This window comes from Chrysemys picta, chromosome 3, assembly GCF_011386835.1.
Source record: "Chrysemys picta bellii isolate R12L10 chromosome 3, ASM1138683v2, whole genome shotgun sequence".
Classification (NCBI taxonomy): Eukaryota; Metazoa; Chordata; order Testudines; family Emydidae; genus Chrysemys; species Chrysemys picta.
This window is the reverse complement of record NC_088793.1, coordinates 149,239,850-149,261,233: the sequence shown is the minus strand read 5'-3', so window position 1 is coordinate 149,261,233 and position 21,384 is coordinate 149,239,850. Positions and strand designations below refer to the sequence as shown.

Below are 21,384 nucleotides of genomic sequence, written 5' to 3'. Positions count from 1 at the left end.
ACTTCTCACCTGCTCTCAGCCCTCTTTCCTTTCTTCCTTTGATAGGGTTTTTTATTCTCTCCATGCTTCACTCTCCTCCACCCTTGACTGTTTTGCCCCTTTCTCCCATCACAAGCTCTCCTCTGTCAACTCCCAGCCCACCCCCAATATCCGCTTCCTGTGCTCACACTGCAGAGCATCTCTGGTGGAAATCCTGTGACTGGGCTGACTTCCTCCCTTGCAAATTAGTTCTCTCCTCCTTTAGTTCTGCCATCTTCCTAGTAAACAACTTCAACTTAAGTGAATCTCACACGCACAGTCTCAGCTGCCTTTCTGCCACCTTTGACTCATTCCTCAAACCCTCCCCTCCTCCTGCCTTCATTTCTGTCTCTCCACAGGATCTTGCTGATTTCTCTCCAGAGAAAATACAATGTGACCTTCCCCCTACCCTCAGCTTCCCTTCCCTAGTACAACTCTCCTCTTTCCCTGTCACAGATGCAGCTCTCTAGCTCCTATCCCTCTATTTGCCCCATGAACCCATCCCACACCATTTCCTGATCACTCTCATGCCCACTCTCATCCTCTCCTTTAATCTTCTCCTTAACCTCTCACTTTTTTCTGGTTCTTTACAAGCATGTTTTAATCTCTTCCATCTTAAAAAATAACCAACCTTGACACCACTTCCATCTCCAGCTACCTCTTCCCCATTCATCTTTAAACTCATTAAATATGCTATCTACAATCACTGTTTGGAGTTCCTTTCCAATTCCATCCTCGATTCTCTCCAATCTGGCTTCTGCCCACTGCATTCCACTGAAACCGCTCTCACCAAAGTCTCGAATTATCTTTTTCTAGACAAGTCTCAGAATCAGTACTCCATCCTCATCCTCCTTGGCCTGTCAGCTGTCTTCAGCACTAACGATGTGGGGTTCATTAAATAACAAACCAGTGAATGAGAAAGAAATAAAACTTTAGTAAAACAAACTGGAGAGCGTCTCAGATAAACTGCTGCACACAGCCATGCATTGTTCCCAATCCCTACCTCCAGGGCACATGTCCAAATTCCTATGTTCATAATCTTGTCACTTACGAGGGAATGTCTCTAAATTATAGTCTTCTACAAACGTATTTCTACATCTTCCATCTTAAAGAAAAACAAATTAACTCTTATATACGTATATATAAACAGCTAACAACTATCTAATAACACATGCATTAAATTTTCTACCCATGTTGTGCATTTCCGTAAACTCAATGTGTCAACTACCTAGAGAGGAGAGGTTACAAGCACATCACTCTGGAGTGTCTTTACCACTAAGTTTCCTCAAATACCCCTTCTCCAGGCAGGTTAGCAAGTGTCTATGAGTCTTTCAGGATGCTTAATCTCCACTCTGATCTTCTCAGTATCACCCTTTCAGTAGAGTCTGACTGGAGTCTTGTTCCTTGACAGTTTCTCCTTTGTGTGTTGATAATAAAGGATCAGTCAGATGGGAAATACCAGAGTCCATATGTACTGTCAATATGTTGGTACTTTCTAGGATTTCTCAGAGATCCCTTATATTACATCGAAATATGTCCCCCGTTCTGTCTGGACTACATACGACCTTGGATACAGCTGTTCTTTAATGGTACCCATTTGGCCCCAAATATTAGATGTGTGATTCCTCAGGCACACTCTGTCACCTGGGTTAAGAGATGGGAGATCACAGGTCCTTTTGTCAAAATAATATTTCTGCTTCCACTTCCGATTTTCTTTCATCTTCCATATAGTTTCATTGTTATGAGATTTCAGCAAGTTATCAGTAATTGGTAAATTAGATTTGATCCCTCTTCCCATTAACAGCTGCGCTTGAGAAAAGTCATTCTCCAGGGTTGCACTTCGGTAAACCAGTAACACTTTCTACAAATCACCCCCGCTGTCAAAAGTCTTTTTCATAAGGTTCTTTACTGTCCATATAGACCTTTCCACAAATCCATTTGATTAGGGAGCAATTTGGGCTTGATGTTTGTGATGAATATCCCAATCTATTGCAAATTGCCTAAAATCTGCACTGGAAAATTGTGCCCCATTATCAGTAAAGACTTCATCTGGAATTCCATGTGTGGAGAAGATACCCTTCACACTGGCTGTCACTTACTTACTATTAGTACTGTGCAGTGTGCAAATCTCTGGATACAGAGAATAATAATCTGTGACTATTAAATAATCCTTTGATTGCCAGGTGAATAAGTCAGTGCCTGCCTTTTCATAAGGCCTTTGTGGAACTGGATGGAGTCTCTGTGGCTCTGCTTCTTGGCATGGCTTGTATTTCAAGCATGAAAAGCAGTTTCCTACCATATTAGCGATGTCGTGATTGATCTGCAGCCAATACAGCACCTCTCGTGCTTGTTGTTTACACTGTCTTCTTCTATCCAAATTAAAATCTCAGCCCATCTCTCTAACATCTGCTCATGGATGTCTAGCCATTAGCTAAAATACTGTGGAAAGGGATCTGGGGGTCATAGTGGATCACAAGATAAATATGAGTCAACAGTGTAACTCGGTTGCAAAAAAAAAAGCAAACATCATTCTGGGATGTATTAGCAGGTGTATTGTAAGCAAGACATGAGAAATAATTCCGCTGATTAGCCCTCAATTGGAGTATTGTGTCCAGTTCTGGGTGCCACATTTCAGGAAATATGTGGACAAATTGAAGAAAGTCCAGAGAAGAGCAACAAAAATGATTAAAGGTCTAGAAAACATGACCTATGAGGGAAGATTGAAAAAATTGGGTTTGTTTTAGTCTGGAGAAGAGACGACTGAGAGGGGACATAACAGTTTTCAAGTACATAAAAGATTGTTACAAGGAGGAGGGAGAAAAATTGTTCTTCTTAACCTCTGAGGATAGGACAAGAAGCAATGGGCTTAAAGTGCAGCAAGGGCGGTTTAAATTGGACATTAGGAAAAACTTCATAACTGTCAGAGTGGTTAAGCACTGGAATAAATTGCATAGGGAGGTAGTGGAATCTCCATCATTGGCGATTTTTAAGAGCAGGTTGGACGAACACCTGTCAGGGCTGGTCTAGGTAAGACTTAGTCCTGCCTTGAGTGCCGGGGACTAGACTAGGTGACCTCTCAAGGTCCCTTCCAGTTCTATGATTCTAATATGGTGGAGGACCTCCCTTTTGCTAGGTCTAAATTGTTTGTGGACAGCACGGTTGAAACTCTGTGAATATTAAAGGACTCTAGGGCTACCCGACATTCTCTTGGTATCTATAGATCTGCCTACAAGAGAAAGCTCAGCAAGTCCCAGATGGCTCAGCGATCCCCTCTTGCTTAATCCCTGACCTTCCAGATGTCATATGAACTTCAGCAGAAGAGACAGAGATTCCAGAGAAGGAAACCATCCACCTCTCAGCCTTCCACCTCTCTACTTTCCACCTTCAAGCAGCAATTTTGACAGGCTAGTCGAGGGCCTGAATTACCATCCTTCTCCTTGCTGGCTACACCAATTCACCTGCCTTCCTTCATTTGGCGACCACCTTTACTGCTTCAGGTGGGCTGGGGAGTTAATCACTACAGAGAAGTGGGTTTTGGAGATTATTTCCACAGGGTATACCATCCTCTTTACTATGCTTCCACCAACAAACCCCCCATCCCATCCCTCTTCAGGGACCCCTCTCACAAGAGCTTGCTTTGTCAAGAAATAGATTCTCTCCTATGCTTGGGGGCTATAGAACCAGTGCCCATGCAACACAGATGAAAGGGATTTTATTCTGGGTATTTTCTGGTACCAACAAAGAATGGCATTTGGAGACTCATCCTAGATTTGAGGCTACTAATTCCATCACTAGAGCAAGGAGATCACTTCTCAGCCCTCAACCTTTGGGATGCATTTTTCCGCATTCTGATCCATCCATCCCACAAACAATTCCTATGTTTCACTGTCAGTCAGGACCACTTTCAGTACTGGGTGCTCCACTTTGGTCTTTCATCTGCCCTGAGGGTCTTTTCGAAAGTCATGTCAGTAGTAGCAGCACAGCTCTGCAAGAAATGTATTTTAGTATTCCCTTACCTGAATGTCACAGGCAACTTCCAAAGCCATAAATCTCTTCCTCAAATTGGCCCTGCAGTTCAACATTCAAAAATCCACTTTGACCCCTGTGCAAAACTTAGAATTAATTGGGGCTCATCTCAATTCATTAACAGGAAGTGCCTATTTTCCTCTGCACAGGTTTGTGGCCCTTTCCAACATAGCCAGTACAATGCAACTCAGTTCCCAAACTCCAGTCAAGAACTGCCTTTAGGGGTGGCTCAGGCTGTTTATTCACCACACAAACGCAGTTAAAATGTGCTTCTTTCCATACCCACCTGAGTAAAATAATCCCTCAACTGGTGGAAAGATTATAACAATGTGTGTGCAGGAGTCCCATTTGCATGTCCTCTCCCAGTGGTCATCATAATGAAGATGCCTCTCTACTAGGGTGGGGAGTGCATCTAGAAGCTTGCACAGCCCTGGGCAAATGGATGTCGCAAGAGACCACACTACACATCAACCTCCTGGAATTCAGAGCAATCAGATATGCATCTCCAATTTTTACCACTAATCAGGGGAAAACACATAAAGATCATGATGGACAACTGCGCAAAGGATGTCAAGCTTTGAAATTGGTGCATACGCATCCAGGACATCATCACAGCAGCCTATCTCCTGGAGGTTCAAAATTTGACTGTGGATGCACTTAGCAGGCACTTCTTCTAAGATCATGAGTGGGAAATAGACCCCAGCTTATTACACCACATATTCCATCAATGGAGCACTCCTCAGATTTGTTCACCACAGAGTTAAGCAAGAAATGTACCCAGTTTTGCTTGAGAGGCGTACTGGGTCACCGATCCTTGAGGGATGTTATTCACCTTCATTGGTTGTCGGATCTCCTGTATGCATTCCTACAGCCTCCTCTAATAGCCAATGTTCTCCTCAAAATAAAAAGAGACAAAGTCAGAGTCATCTTAATAGTTCTGACCTGGCCCAGCAAACATGTATTCCTTACCTAATATAATTGGCCGTTTGCTCCCCAATCACACTTCATGCCACTCCTCGTCTCCTCTCCCAGGAAGGCAGGAAGATCCTTCACTCCAGTTTCACAGTGTTTTGTCTCAAAGCATGATTGGTCGATGGTTCACGGGATTAGAGACTAGCTGATCAGAGGAAGTAAAAAAAGTGCTATTACACAGGTAGAAAGTGTATATTCGCTGTACATACTCTCAAAAATGGACCAGATTTCTCTCTTGGTGTGACCTCAGATATATTCCACCGATGACCTTATCACTGCCAGATATACTGGACTATATCCTAACACTAAAAAGTTCTGGACTCTCGCTGAACTCTGTCAGAGTCCATCTGGGAGCCATCAGGGCTTTCCACTCTCCAATAGAGGGTTATTCCATTTTTGCCCACCCAATGACAGAGAGATTTCCGAGTTCCCTGAGGAACCTTGATCTGCCAGTCAAGCATCCTACTGCTGTTTGGATCCTTAATCTAGTACCTAAATGCCTCACAAGACCACCATTTGAACAAATGGCTACATGCTCACTGCTCCATTTATCAATGAAAATGACATTCCTGATCTCCAAGTGATGGCTAAAGTAGGGGCCTTTATGGCGTGCCCTGCTTTCACAGTATTTTTTAAGGACAGGTCATGCTGTGACCCCATCCAAAATGTTTATACCTAAAATTTCTTCCAGTTCCATATTAACCAATCCATTCTCCTGCCATTCTTCCACCCTAAGACTCCCCTAGATAATCAGGAAGCACAGTTGTACAACCTTGACATCAGAAGAGCCCTGGCCGCCTATCTGGATAGAAAGACCCCCAAATTGTTTGTCTTGCTTGCAGGTAGATTAAAAGTCCCTGTAATCTCTAATCAAAGTCTTTCCAAGAGGATATCCATCTGCATTAATTCTTGCTACGAGTCTTGTAATATTCAAATACCTTTGAACATATGTATTTACTCTACGAGGTCCATTTCCACCTTTACAGCATTCCTCAAAAATATGACCATTATTGAAATATGTAAGGGTCTCTATACATACATTTGCTGAACACTACTCAATAACTCATGACTTTGCTTCTGATGGAGTGTTCAACTCGGTTGTGTTTCTTTGCTACTGGACTCAACTCTGAAGCACCCCCCCACCACACACTCTTTAGAGTGAACTGCTTGGTAGTCATCTAATGTGGAGCACCCATAGGGACACTCCTTGAAGAAGTAATGGTTCTTCTTGGAGTGCTTGTTCATGTCAATTCCAATCAGGTGTGTGCGCGCGCACGTGCACAGTAGCTGGAAGATTTTTCCCCTAGCATCTGTGGGGTCGGCTTGGGCACTCCTGGAGTTGTGCCTTCATGGCACACAATAAAGGGCCCTGCCGTCCCATCACCCCCTCAGTTCCTTCTTACTGCCAGTGACGGTAGCTGGAACTTCCCCTTACTCTGCTTCAGCAAGCGGCTTAGCAGTACTTTTGGTTTTCACTGTAGATAGTTCTAGTTGGTTAGTATAGCGTAGTTAGTTCACTTATAAGTTACGGAGGTTCCGGCCCCCCCCCCCATCTTTCTCCCCACCTTATTTGTCACCGGGGCATGCCGCGATCCCCGGGCTCCAAGACTTGCTATTCACGTAACTCAAATTGCATAGCTTAGATCGACTTTTCCCTTTAGTGTAGACAAGGCCTACGTCTTTCAGATGCTTTTGGTATAACATTTGTAAGATACAACCTTTCCTATCCATCCACAGAGCTTAAGCTCTCATCTAGGCTCTCATCATCTTGTGTCTCAGTTACTGCAACATCCTGTTCTTTGGACTTGACAGATGCTCTCTTGTAGCACTCATAACCATTCAGAATGCTGCTGCAAAGATTGTTTTCCTATTCCATCATTGTGACCATCTCACCCGTCTCTTTAAATCCCTTCACTGACTCCCTGTTCTTTATTGTATCAAACATAAGCTGTTTGTCTTCACTTTCAAGGCCCTTCACAGTCTCTCCCCACCCTTCCTACCATCTCTCATTTAGTATTGTAAGGTTGAGTCCTGCCTCCAATCAGTCCAAGAGGTCAGCCACTATCGCTTACACCTCTACCTCGATATAACACTGTCCTCGGGAGCCAAAAAATCTTACCGTGTTATAGGTGAAACCACGTTATATTGAACTTGCTTTGATCCACCGGAGTGCGCAGCCCCGCGCACCCCCCCGGAGCGCTGCTTTACCGCGTTATATCTGAATTTGTGTTATATTGGGTCACATTATATCGAGGTAGTGGTGTACTTCTTAAATTTTCAAACAAGCACTTTCAGGCTTTCTCCCATGCTGCCCCTCATGCTTGGGATGAGCTCCCTGTAAACATCTGCAAAGTCACTTCATTATCCTCCTTCAAATCCCTCCTTCCAACTCTCCTTTGCAGTTGCCTTCAAAAAAATTGACAATGATTAGGCTGCTGGTGTGCTGAGACCACTGCCTATCATGCTGACCAATATTGTCTTGTTCTCTCATGCCAATTGTCTGTATCCATCTGTTGCCTCTTGTCCGATGCTTAGATTGTAAGCTCTTTGGGTCTTTTTTTGTTCTGTGTTTGTACAGTGCCGAGCATAATAGAGTCCTGGGGTCCATGATGGTCTCTTAGGGTGATACAAATAAGAATGATAAGTAATCAGTAAAGTGTATTAAGTGACTATCAGGTGGACTCTCTTAACTGTAGTGGTACTAGAAGTCAAGATTTCTGTTTTTATTTACTATATGGGGATGTTTGTCCTAGGCAAGACAACGCTAGGAATATAGAGTGAAAATTCCCAAGTCAAATCAATACAAATTGCTGAGGCAATGGTTGCTATCATGCATACCTTTTGGAATCAGCAGTCAACACTGCCAACACTCAGCAGAAGTTTGGAAAAAGAATGAGCAAGAGACTGAAATGGGAAGAAATACACCATGGGAACAAAGATAAAAAATATTCTAAACACTAAAAATGATTTTAAAATCTACATCTTGTTGTGAAGCTCAGTTTTCATTAGTGAGTTCTCAGAAATTTGGAGCCAGGATATCTTCCTGCCTCCCGTGGATTTGTTGAAAGCACACCATGAAAGCTTATTCCATTTCTGCTTTATGTAGACTGTCGTATTTACACTCGTCAGTCTCTTTTGGTTATCATCTCTTTACTAAAGATCACTAATATAGATTTATTCCTGTAAAATGTGAATAATTTTAAACCACAAAGTAAATAATGAATAGCATCAGTAAGCAAAAGCTACAAATGGAAGCAGATAAATTATTCAGCTTTTTAAAATGTCTGTACATTTTTCAAAATAGGGAACCAAAGCAGTGCTTTAACCTGATGAATTCTTTTATGCAAGCAGCTGAATATCTCTAAAACCAATAGTCTTGTAGGTTCCTATTCATATACTTATAACATTAGAATTCTGGGGACATTATAAATGGGACACTACATTGGTCTTGGAGACTGCACCTGAAATGGTGATAAAAGTTAAATCATTTCCCCTTCCCTCCAAAATCCATCTGTACTAGCTCCTGTGACAAAGCAATAGATGAGCTACAGATACAGAATTTACTTTAAAGCTGTGAATCAACTCTGTGATTATGTCCTCGTTTTTGGGCTGAATATCAGTGAAAGAATATTTCATAAGTTTGGATGATCATTTCCAACACCTGTTTCTTGTTTTTATTTCTAACTGATTTCACTTTCACCACTGAATACTTTGTCCAGTTATACAAAGCTGTTCAATGAAAGGCACAGTATACTGCCTACAGGGAAAACTGCATCTTAAACCCTTTTTTTCCTCATGGAGTGCACCCTTTAGGTGACAGGCCTGGCTTCTTGCACCTCACTCTGGGAGGAACAATGCAGTCCAACCATTCTTTGATTGGATTTCTGGTCTGGAATCTCCTTGGTTCCCAATCGTGTTAGTGACACAGGTCCAACTTGGTGTTGTACCTGTAAGAATTTTCCTTCAGGAGCATATGTGATAGCGTATGTTTGTACGTTCGCAGAAATAGCACCTTCAAACAAGACATTATTTATTCATTCCTTTTAAGGTACAAAGCAAGAAGAGCAAAAGGCTAAAAACAATAAAAGGCCTACACAAATGGATCTGTCTTACACCTTTAGCTTTCCTTGCCATCTTTTTTTGAATTCCTCTTAGGCCACCTAACTCTTTCTCTGGCAGGGAAAGCAGCCAATCCTGCAGCAGCAGGCTATGTATCTGTGTGCCTCAGTCAATCTGTCAGCTTTCACTGATACAACCTGGGTAACCACTCCTTTCTTTTCTAACATTTGTGAGGTTTAGGATCCCCTCTGATCCTAGGCCCAGCCTTGGGAAGAGTAAACCATTCTAGTCTGGATGGAGACAGACGGGATATTCTCCAGTTTATAATTCCCCCTATTGTTTCCTCAAGAAGCCTTCTCTTTGCCATTGTTTTGTTTCCTGTGGGTTTCATTCTTTACGGACTCCTTTGATTTAATTCCTGACATTTAGACAGGTTAATATCAAGCAGATAACTCTCATTCTCCACAAACCATAAATGAAGTTTGCAGCAATTTAGGAACATGGGAGCTGCCGTACTGGATCAAACCAGAGATCAGTTTAGGTGGTATCCTGTCACCAACAGTATCCAGTATCAGAAGCTTCAGAGGAATTCCAAGAAAGCGTGCAGTAGGCATTTATGGGATATTCTGCCCATAGGATAAGTTTACTCCTGACCCCCAATAGCTAAAAGTTGGTTAAGACCTGAAGCTGAGGGGGCTTATTAGTGCAATTCTCTGTAGAAATTGGTACTATTTCTAAGGAACTGTATAGTAGTTTATGTAGAGCACATTGCCTGTGGTGAAAATTCCTTCTGTATGTGCAAATTCATTGCACATTCTAGCTCTCCACACTGTAGCTTGTTTTATAGATACAGATTGGAAAGAGATGATGGTGCCCATTTAGGTCATTCCCTCTTTTGGCATTAAGAACTGTATTCCAAAGTAAACTTTGTTCAAAATAATTATTTTATTTCTGTTAAACTCTAGAAGAGCAATACTCCACTTGATTGTTTTGCTGTATATTAAGTAACTGCTCAGAAAAATCCCATCTAAATTCTGTATTGCCTGCCTCTTCACTCGTATTAAGTTGTGATCCCCCCCCTTTTTTTTTAAATAGTAAAATGGCCAGAATATTGCATAGTATTCCAAAGGTAGCCTCAACAGTATCTTCAATAAAAACCAAGCCATTTCCTCTGATTTATATAGTGTTTGATCCCTCTGTTTTGTATTTTGTAAAGCCATATGCAACAGGATCTACAGTGTTATTGTCTACTACCCCACATCCTCAGTGATCATTGAGGTTGTAATCTTTTTTGGTTTTCTCCTGAGTTTCATATCTTAAATTTCTCTGCATTTACTGAAATGCAATGAATTGTCTAAGTCACAGATAGTGTGCAAAATTATTCCTCTAACCCAGTAGCCTCCTCTATCTACCTTGCACTGTCTCCATTTGGATATACCTTAATTGTTGGCACTTAATGTTAATTTACACTACAGCTCTATTACACTGCTCTGACAGTGTAAAGTGGCCCTAAAGTGGGAGTAAATTATATTTAAGACCAAGTTTAAGACCATTTACATCCATTTTATGGCCACTTTATGCTTCCAGACCAGTGTAAATGAGAATCAGGTCCTTTTTATTTTATTTTAACCTCTTAGTTCATAAAAGCCACTAGTGTCCTGTGTTTTACATATTGTTACAAATCAGGAAAGAAAATGTTAAGCACTCACATTCTGAACTTTTCTTCCTAAACTGGCTCTTTCATGTTGCACCGCATCAGAAACTTTTCTTCAAGACCAAAACCATTATTATCACTGCTTGCCTTTCCCCCCATCAGCTATTTCGTTTCTTCAAAACAATATAGTATTTGTTTGACATGATCTTCTTTCTGTGAATGCATGCACACTTCATTAATTCACACCTTTCCAGGTGTTCTCATATTCTGTTTCTGATTCACATTTCCACTATTCTTCCCCACTGTGAAGATTAATATTGCAAATCTATAGTTCCTAGATTTTCCTAGATTGTTAGTAGGGCTGGTTTAAGGTTTTCAACAGCATGTTGCTGCACATGAGACCGTCAGAACTGGCAGTCATACTCCGTGTTACTGGAAAACATGTACAAATGGCAAAATGATTATATTTTATGGTGTTGAAGTAGATGTACAAGACTAATGCAACAAACTAAGGAAGCAGAATGGCCTAGTAGAATGAACAAAGGACTGGGAACTGTTAGGGACAAGATGTGGGCAGTCTGGCCTATAGGCTGGAGCAGGGGTAGTGTCAAATGGTTGGAGCAGGAATCAGGCCAGGAATCAAAGCTGAGGGTCAAAGCTGGGTTAGCTGGAATGAAGCAAGGCTAGGAACAGGGCTGGAACAAGCCTGAGAACAAGCAAGTGTAGGCGCTATCGCCGCTGTGGGCAAATGTTTGAGCAGCCAGCACCCTGCTACTGGTCTTAAGAGTAGGTCTGGTGATTGCCTCAGCTAATCAGGCAGTTTGGCCAATCGGGCAGCTCACTTGGGGCCCAGCTGTGCTCATTAAACGCCCTGAGGATTAAGCTAGCAGGTAAACAGGCTAGCTGCAGGACCTTAATCCTGACAGTATCCCCTCCTTGAAGGGTGTTTCCCAGGGGCACCAGAGCCAGACTTGTCAGGAAAGGTTTTATAAAACTCCGACAAGCTGGCCCAAAGCATGAATATTTTCCACTTGTTCCCAGGATCGTTCGTCCAGACCATAACCCTCCCTGTCCACTAAGTACTGGAATTTCCCTCTAATGTGTCGGGAGTCAAGGATCTGTCAAACCAAATATTTTTCCTTCCCCTGGACAGTGATAGGTGGAGGTGGTGAGGTGTACCGGGGCAGAAACGGGTTTTCACTATAAGGCTTCAGGAAGGAGACATGGAACACTGGGTGGATCCAGAGGGACTCAGGCAATTGTAACCTGAATGTGACTGGATTGACCTGTTCCAGAATCTTAACTGGACCCAGATACTAGTGGTCTAATTTAGCCAACAGGCACATTGACCTAAGTTTCCAAGTGGGTAGCCAAACCTTGTAGTGTATGGCAAGAGTGGGGGTAGCCTGGCAATCCTGGTTGGCGTGGGGTTTAAGCCTCCTTAGCAGCTGTCAGGTGTTCCTTCGATTCTTGGTGTACTAGGCGTACGTGAGAAGTTAAATCTGCAGCAGGAGGTACCAGAGACTTCGCAGGGATATCTGGGTGAAAACAAAGATGAAACTCATCGTTGGCAAAGAAGGGACTTCATTGGGTGGAGGCATTATCATACACAAATTCAGCATAGAGAAGAAGGGAAACCCAGTCGTCTTGATGATAATTCAAAAGCAGCAAAGGTATTGTTCAAGGATCTGATTGACCCGTTCTATTTGCTAGTTGGTGTGCAGATGGTATATAGATGAGATGAGAGATTCTATGCAAAGAGGCAGTAGAAGCTCCCGCCAGAAACCAGAGATTAACTGAGGGCCCTGGTCTTGTCAATCTGTGGTAATGAAAAACTCTCTCCAGGAAAAAGCAAGCCATTTCTGGGGCAATGAGGATGGCACAAAACGGGATGATTTGTGCCATCTTGATGAAAAGATCAACCACCACCAAGATCGTTGTGTACCCTTGAGAGCAAGGCAACTCCACTATGAAGTCCATGGACATGGTGATCCACAGTGGATATCATGGGGCTGGAGAAGAGCAAGTGGTTTCAAGCATAGGCTCTTGGTTCAGGCACCGAGATTGCAGGATGTTTTATCATTTTTTGACAGAGGTGTGCATGCCCAGCCACCAGAAAGTCCTTGACACCAAGTTCCAGGTCTTGAAGTGGCCAAAGTGACCAACAAGTGGTCATTCATGGCCTAAAGCCTAAGCTGTCCCACCAGAACATGAATACAGCCTTTCTGGAAGAGGTCATCATCCTGTAATCTAAACTCTGCAACAGGTTGGGTACTGGCATCATCAAGGGATGGGTAGATCTAAGCTGTGAATGAGTCATTGGGCTGCAAGAAATAGATGGAAGGCATCAGGTTGCTGTCTATTGTCCCATTAACAAAATTGGACACCTTAAGAACTGTTGAAGGAGTTCCTCTGCCAGAATCAAGGTACTCATCCTTGCAGGACAGGTTTTTTGGCACTGGATAACAGGTAATTATGAAATTGAGCCAGGCAAACAAGAGGGACCAGCAAACCTCTCATTGGTTAAGGTGCCTGACTGTCCAGAAGAACAACAAGGAGTCCGATGGCACCTTAAAGACTAACAGATTTATTTGGGCATGGGTTTTTTACCCACAAAAGCTTATGCCCAAATAAATCTGTTAGTCTTTAAGGTGCCACCAAACTCCTTATTGTTTTTGTGGATACAGACTAATACGGCTATCCCCTGATACTTGACTGTCCAGAGGTATTCCAGGTTTTTGTGATCTGTGAGGATCTACACAGGGAACCTGGCCCCTTCTAGAAGATGGTGCCATTCCTCGAAGGCTGCTTTTATGGCTATCAGCTCCTTTTCCCATATATCATAGTTTCTCTCCACATGAATTAGCTTATGTGAATACAACGTACAGGGGTGCAGTCATCTGCTGGCTTGGACAACACTGCATCCAGAGCGAAGTTTGACACGTTGGCCTCTACTGTAAATGGTTTTGTGGGGTCAGATGGGTGCCATAGTGAAGCTCTCTTTTAGTTGCTTGAAGGTGGATTGGGCTTCTGGGGATCAACTGAACCAGGCTCCCTTACTTAGCAGAGCAACCATAGGATGACGAAACTAGGAAAGCCCTTGATAAATTTCCTGTGAAAATTGGCAAAGCCCACAAATTGCTGTACCCCATGGAAGTCCTTTAGTGAGGCCCAGTTGCACATGGCCACACCTTTCTTTAGTCCATGATTATCCCTTTGGGACAGATGATATACCTGAGGAATTCAATTGTATCTTGGTCAAACTCTCACTTCTCAGGCTTAGCATACAGACAGTTCTTACAGAGTCCCTCTAGGAAGTTGCATACGTGATGATTGTGAAGGGCCTAATTTTCTGAAATGACGTGGATATCATTAAGTAAGATAACTACAAAATGGTGTAGCATGTCCCTGAAGATATCATTGATGAAATGCTAGAATATTTTCAGGGAATTGCACAGGCCAAATGGCATAACTAGCTATTCGAAATGTCTCTTCCAGGTATGGAAGGTGGACTTCCACTCGTCAATCTTCCTAACCCTTTTCAGGTTATAAACTCCATGGAGGTCTAACTTTGTGAAGACCATGGATGAGCTAAGTTATTGAAAGAACTCCCTGATAGGGGACAGGGGTTACCGATTCTGTTTGATAACCTTGTTTAGCTCGCTGTATTCGAAACAGGGCCATAGAGATCTATCCTCCTTTACAAAGAAGATCCGTGCCCCAGCCAGAGGTATGGATGGATAGATGAAATCCTTTTGCAGACTCTTTTTGAAGGTAGCTTCAGAAAGAGAGTAGGTGTAACCAAAAGAGATCTCCGCTTCCAGGTAAAGATCAATGGAGCAGTCATAAGTGGATGGGGTGGCAAGGTGTACACATTCTGCTTATAAATTCTTGGTATTTAGCAGGTATCACCGAGGTGGCATGAAGGGATGTGGATGGTACAGAGATTCCCTGTGAAATAATGGCCTCAGTTTTTCTGAGTAGGCAGAGTGAGTACAGAGGACTTCTGGCCCAGGGCTGTGTTTTGGGAGACAAGATTGCTGACAATGCAGGGAGCTGAAATGTATTGCACCTGCTTGACAATGGATATGCGGATTGTAGGTGGCGAGCCAGAGCATGACAAGGATAATCTGAGAGTGTGGTGCTCAGATAAGCCCAAACTGGAGGATAGTAACCTCCAAGGGGGCAGTCTGGTCGGTAACCAGGCCCTACAAGAGATATGTCCCTTTGATGCACTCCACCAAGTATGGAGAGCTTTCACACTGGATGGGCATCGCATGTGCTCATGCAAAGTCCAAGTCCATGAAATTACTGAAGGCACTCAAATCCACCAGCGCTTCCAGGTGGACCTCAGACATGGTGGGGTGTCAGAGTTGGAGGGAGAGTCGGAAATGTGTCGGGTTCTGGTTAGCTGTTGCCAGAGTACTGGCAGACAAATATCAATATCCAGTACTCGGGGGAGGGGAAGAACATCAGCCCAGATGCCTCTGTTGGAGCTGAGACATGGTATTTGCTGAGGCAGAACAGCCCAATGCGAAGTGTCCTGGTTCTCTGTAGTACAGCCATAAGCCTGCCATTTTTGCTGTCTTTTTTTTCTTCAGCCTTGGAAAGGGAGGACTGGGCATGGCCAGTTTGCATGGGGTCAGTCTGTGGGGGCAAAGCCAGTGGTTAGCAAACTGGGGTTAGGGAAACCACCGGGCCACAAAAGGCTGAGCTTCACTCTTAGCAGTGCTCCGTCAGATAGTTATCACTCTTAATGCACAGTTTGATTATATTGGCCAAGGCAGGCAAGGACTCCATCTGTGCCAGCTCATCTTCGGTTGAGGTAACACTGCAAGCCTCTTTCCATTCAGTGTCTGCTACCATGCCCTGAAATTCTATGGCAAATTTGGCAACCAATCAGCCCCCCTGACGCAATACTTGAAGCACAGCCTCTGCTGTGCATATGTGATTTGGGTCATCAATGATTACCACCATGGTTTTCACGAAGTTTTCAAACAGACCCAAGAACAGGCTAGATTTTTCCATGAGCCGGGAAGCCCAGGCCAGTACCTCCTCAGTCAGCAAGCTGATGATAAATTCTACTTGGGCTTAGTCAGTGCTCTTGGTTGCAAAGAAACAGAAGCCAGCACAGATTCAGAAATCCACAGAATTTGCTAAAGTCACTGTTGAATTTATCCGGCAGTGGAATCTTTGGTTCATGGGGAGCAGGGGACGGAGCTGCAAGTTGTGCAGCTTGTGCTTGCAAGGCCACATGCCACACCTGCAAAGCAGCAATCTCAGCCTGCAGGTCCTGCACTGCACCCACTATCTGCAATAGGAAAACATTTGTCATGGTGGGATCTTAGCTAGGGAGAACTGAATCCCTTTTCCTCTGATGGGTTCCTCTTGGTGAACTGATCAAACAGGGACTGGGAAATAGACAGTAAAGGCTGGTTGTTGCAGCAAGAGTCAGGCCTAGTGGTTGGAGCAGGAGTCAGGCCAGGAATTGGAGCTGAGGGTCAGAGACAGATTACCTGGAGCGAGGCGAGGCTGAGTCCATGGCAGGAGCAGGGCCGGATCTGAGTTTGGAACAAGGTTGGGAACAAGGTGGCTCAGAAGCGATCACAGCCATGAGTGAATGCATTGAGCAGCTAGTGCCCTCCTGCTGCTGCTGCTGGTCTTAAGAGCATGTCTGCTGATATCCTCAGCCAATCGGGTGGTTTGGCCAATCAGGAAGCTCTGTTGGGGCCCAGCTGCACTGGTTAGACTGCCTAGGAGTTAAGCTGGCAGGTGAGCAGGCTGGGATTCCTTATTCCTGACAGATGAAATTCTGGTCCCATGGAAATCGGTGGCAAAACTGCCATTGATTTCAGTAGGGCTGGGAGTTCATTCCATGTGTTCTAATCCCAGCTTTACCCTTTCCATGTTGTGTAGCTTTAGGCAACTTACTCTCTTCCTTCCTGTTTTCCTCATCTGTAAAATGGGTGAATAATACATCCCTGTGAGGTAGGTGTGTAAGGATTATTACCTAGTTAGTGGTTATAAAGTGTTTTTAAAACATAAAATGCTATGTATTAGTAAGCATTAAGTAAAAAAATGTTGCACAAAATACAAAGATATACAACTTTTCATGAGCTCAAGAATAATCTAATTTGAATTGCAGCCTGGTACAAGACAGGCTGCCACCTGCATGTGTTGAGTAAGGTGTCTTAAAAGATAAAGAATCTGATTCCTGCTTAATTATAGGTATTACACAAGTTTCTCTCCAGTCTGCCACTACCTTCCCTGTTTCCAAAAGATTTGCGATACGTCTGAAGAACGTTAATATTTGCCATTTCCTTTGGAGTTTTGGTCTTGATAAGCATGTGACTGTAAAGTTTTTTTTTTTTTACTCTTTGGATGTTTGATTTTGTTTGAATTAGCTATTTAGCATGATCCTGATTTCCTTCAGCATTGTATCTGCTTCCTCTGGAAAACATGTGTCTACTTCTGGCTCTCATCTTTTGTGAACAATAAGGCAATTAATTCATTAATTTTTTAGCTGAATTTAGTACTTCTGTCAAATTCCCCTAATGCTATCTCTCGGAGGCCCTAATGCCTTCTTCACTGACCTCTTGTTCCTGATGTACTTAGGATTGCTCTTCCATTAATTTATCTTAACTTCTTATTAAAAGTTTCTTGTATTCTCTACCTCAATTTTTCCTCTCTCCCCTAATTTCACTTTGTAATCTTCTTTTGAACTTGATGTTGTATATCTCACCTACTTCGTGTCTCTTCCTTTAGTCTTGATTTTATTTTATACTACCATGTTCATTCATGTTAGCATTTTTCTTCTAATCTTACTGTGCTTATCACTAGATGGCAGGCATACATTAATATATTTTTGAAAAATTTCTCCTCTGGTCTTTCCTTTTTTTATTTGATCCCATTTCACCCAGCCTTTTCCCATATTCTTCCAAAATTTGTTATTCTGTTTTTATCATGTCCTTTTATTACTCAGAAGTCAATGACTGCTCTTCTTTTCCCTTTGAAGTCTGATGGCCAAACTCCCATTGACTTCCAAGAGAGAAGAATTGGGTCCCTACTTCCTTCCTTTACATAACATGCCACACCTAAACTGTTCTTAACACAGTGTCTATAAATGTGTTATTCAGTTTGTTCCTTCTGTTTAATGTGTCCCAGTTTGTTTAGATTATTGATATACAGGAGTGTCTCATTGTTACTGCTCTGTTCTTTTCACAACTCTATTTTGATTTGTTACATGACTTCCTCATCCCTTTAATCATTCAGATCAGATGCTCTTTGGCAAATTCTTACCAGTCACTTCCTGCCTTTATCATATTTATATTCAAGACATAATTTATTCTGCTCCTTTCCTTTTATTCCTTCAGGATTTTTTATCTCAGTTACATAGGAAATTAATCTGGGCACATGCTTTGAAATTAATCTGGGCACATGCCGCTTGTGTATGATTCCTTTTCAGATGATCAGATTTATTTGCCCATAAATAATAGACTTCTTGATTGAAACAGTGTAATTTTAAATAAAATGGGCCTGTTCTCAATGAAGAGTCCTCAACTCTAGGATGTACTTCCCTACTTGGTCTGTCAGAGCCTGAATTTTATGACTTTTAGAGCATAATCTGTGTTTTTTCCACACTTTTCTCAGGATGGCAGTGGATGGTTGAGTGTTTTTTGTAGTTGGGAGAGTCCTTTGACATTGAGTCATTTTGTAAATGTTTTTATTTAATTATTATAAACTCTTCTGTCCATTCCTCTGTTTTCCATTTGTTGACAGAATTGAAGGCCATAGGTTTCAGATGAAATATTGTTTTTTTTATATATATTTCAGTACAAAAAAGTTTTCATTGGCTTTTTTCCTTGTACTTGTCAGTCCTTCTATTTTTTTGTAAATAAGAAAAAATATTTGTTCTCCTCAGGTCTTTTTGTCATTGGTTTATTGTGACTGACAATTTTGGATGATGTCCCTGAAAGACAAGTGCCATTTGAATCTTCTTTTTTCCCCTTCAGCTTTAGTGGTCATAGAAAGGTGCTTCAAAGTCTTTCTGCAGGGGGGAGGCCTCTTGTCCTCAAACAAATGTAGAGGGGGTTTGGCTCTCCTTGTTTGGATGCCAGAACTTCATCAAATTTCCCAAGAGAAGCAGAAGAAATCCTCAGATCAGAGGATAATACTGAGTTCTTGGTTCCTGCTTTTATAAAGAAGCACATGCATCATTGTTTGTTTTACTTTAGCTGTGGTTACATATATAAATCAAATACTGAGTGGAATTGATACATCCAGGACTGTTCTTCTGAATCCTCCCTCCCTTTCAGCAGCACCGCTCTGTATATGTTAAAGTGAAACAATGATAAAACACCTCTTGAGTCTACAATAGTGTCAATGTCGCACCTTCTGAGGTGAACATTATAGCCTGGTATGAAAAAGAAATGGTAACAATGAAAGGTATAATTTAGGAGCCAAGTTTTTCTGATTTTTATACACTGATATCAGCTAATGGTCAGTAATAGCTACTGTATAAAAAGATGCATCACTATATAAATATAAGATGACATTTTAGATGAGAAACACTATTTGCGTAGGACATTGTGGGAGCATGGAGTGTCTTGATTTCCAGACTTGTGCCCTACCCATTTTGACCACACCACCTTGCTAGGAAAGCAGTGTACTATAAAGATGCATTGAACAGCTATAGTCCATTTCTTTAAATCCTGATACTTATAATGGAAGCTGGAAATATGACAGTGGCTGTTACCTTCAAAACTGTAAAGCCTAGCAAGTAATCACAGTCTTTGAGGAATCTATTTAATGAAAGACAGCACAGCAACACAATTGCAAATGCAGAGATTAGTTGACTCTACAAAAGAAGCTAACATGTTATATATATCACACCTAGAAATGGAGAGAAAATAACAGAGGAGACTACATAAAAAATTGCAAGAATTCTGGCATCAAGAAAGACACAAGAAATTATAATAGGAGAGCTACAAAGAACATGACTGTGAATAAAGCTATGTTGGTTTCATACACGCTGTTGGGTTCTAAATTAGCTAGCAACTCTCAGGAAAAAGATCTAGGGGTTACTGTAGACAGTTCAATGAAGATGTCTGCTCAATGTGCAGTCACAGTGAAAAAGACTAATAGGATTCTAGGTTGTATTAAAGAGAGGATAGAAAATAATAGATAATATTATAATGGTCTTGTATAAATCAATGATCTGTCCACACTTTGTGTGGTTTGGTTTTGGTCATCTGACCTCAAAAAGGATGTTGCTGAACTTAAAAGGCCTGGGAAACAGGGCTGGCTCCAGGCACCAGCTTCTCAAGCAGGTGCTTGGGACGGCTGCTCCGGAGAGGGGCAGCAGGTCCAGGTATTTGGCGGCAATTCGGCGGACGGTCCCTCACTCCGCCTGGGAGTGAAGGACCTCCCGCCGAATTGCCGCCACAGATCGCTATCGCGGCTTTTTTTGTTTTGTTTTGTTTTTTGTTTGTTTGTTTGTTTTGGCTGCTTGGGGCGGCCAAAACCCTGGAGCCGGCCCTGCTGGGAAAGGACAACTAAGATTCGAAGAGGTTTCAATAGGTTTATGTGGATATGAGATGAGATGTAAAAGTTTTGGACTGTTTAAGAGGAGAATATGAAGAAATATGATAACATACAAAATAATGAATGGATTAGTAAAAACTGAGCAGGCGTCCCTCTTCAGCCAGTGCCATGACAGAAGAACAAGAGGACACTCAATGAAATTGGTTGGCAGCAAATTTAAAATTAATATAAGGAAAGATTTCTTTACACAGTTGGTGGTAAATCTGTGGAATTCACTGCCATGGGAAAATCATTGAAGCAAACAGTTTAGGACCCATTTTTAAGGACCCACTGAATAGCTACATGAACAGATGTCATATAAGCAGCTATACTAACCTAGGAAATATGGTGGAAAATGTTTAAAGGGAAATCCTCCTGTTTCAGGACCTAAGCTAATCACCTGCAGGGTTTGGAAGGAGTTCCCGTATGCACTGCTTGCACAATGATCCAGATGCATTTTGAAACATCAAATGTTGACTGGTACTTGAAGCAGATACTGCATTTGATGAAGCAATGGTCTCCTTGGACCTGGCAAATCCTATATTTCAGTGTACTGCAAAATATTGCATCTGCTGAGGTGTTACTTAATACAGTAGAGGGCAGTCATGAGATAGCATCATCTGCATTACCATTTAACTTTAATTCATAGATAACGTGGATGTTCAGCCTTTCTGGAGTTTAATTAAGTCATTTTCATTGTCATTTGATGGCTTTTAGATTATAGATATGCTGCTTTGCAAACTAAAGGATTTTTCCAAATTACCAAAATGTCCCCATATGCTTCAGAACTATCTATCTGAATTCAGGCTCAGCACCTCAGACTAAAGGCTACCAGACATAAAGGCTTATCCACTAAGGCCTTCTCCCCCTACACAGCTGTTACTTGCATTTGTTTCAACCCTAGCAGTTGTGGGTTCTGAACACAGGCTGTTAACCCCATGATGAAACATTCCAGCTTGGATCAGCCCTTTGGCCCTGGCACATTGCCTGCATGCTTCATTTAAGGTGTTATTTAGTTCTGTTCACACTTTCGCTACTTTTAATTTTTTTGCTTTATCTCTTCATTTTTTTTT

At 42.2% G+C, this 21,384-nt stretch overlaps 1 protein-coding gene across 4 annotated transcripts in view; it reads left to right on the top strand.

Annotated features, from left to right (window-relative positions):
• Positions 1–21,384, top strand: part of BTBD9 (BTB domain containing 9) — a 287,268-nt gene that overhangs the window by 255,700 nt on the left and 10,184 nt on the right. Inside the window, exon 11 of one of the 4 annotated variants that reach the window (XM_065590547.1) lies at positions 3,239–21,382. The exons of the other annotated variants lie outside the window; for them this stretch is intronic. Within the exon in view, the coding sequence (XP_065446619.1) occupies positions 3,239–3,325 (87 nt within the window). The 3' untranslated portion in view covers positions 3,326–21,382. Of the gene's footprint in view, positions 1–3,238; positions 21,383–21,384 lie in introns of those variants that run through there. 4 annotated transcript variants of the gene reach the window in all.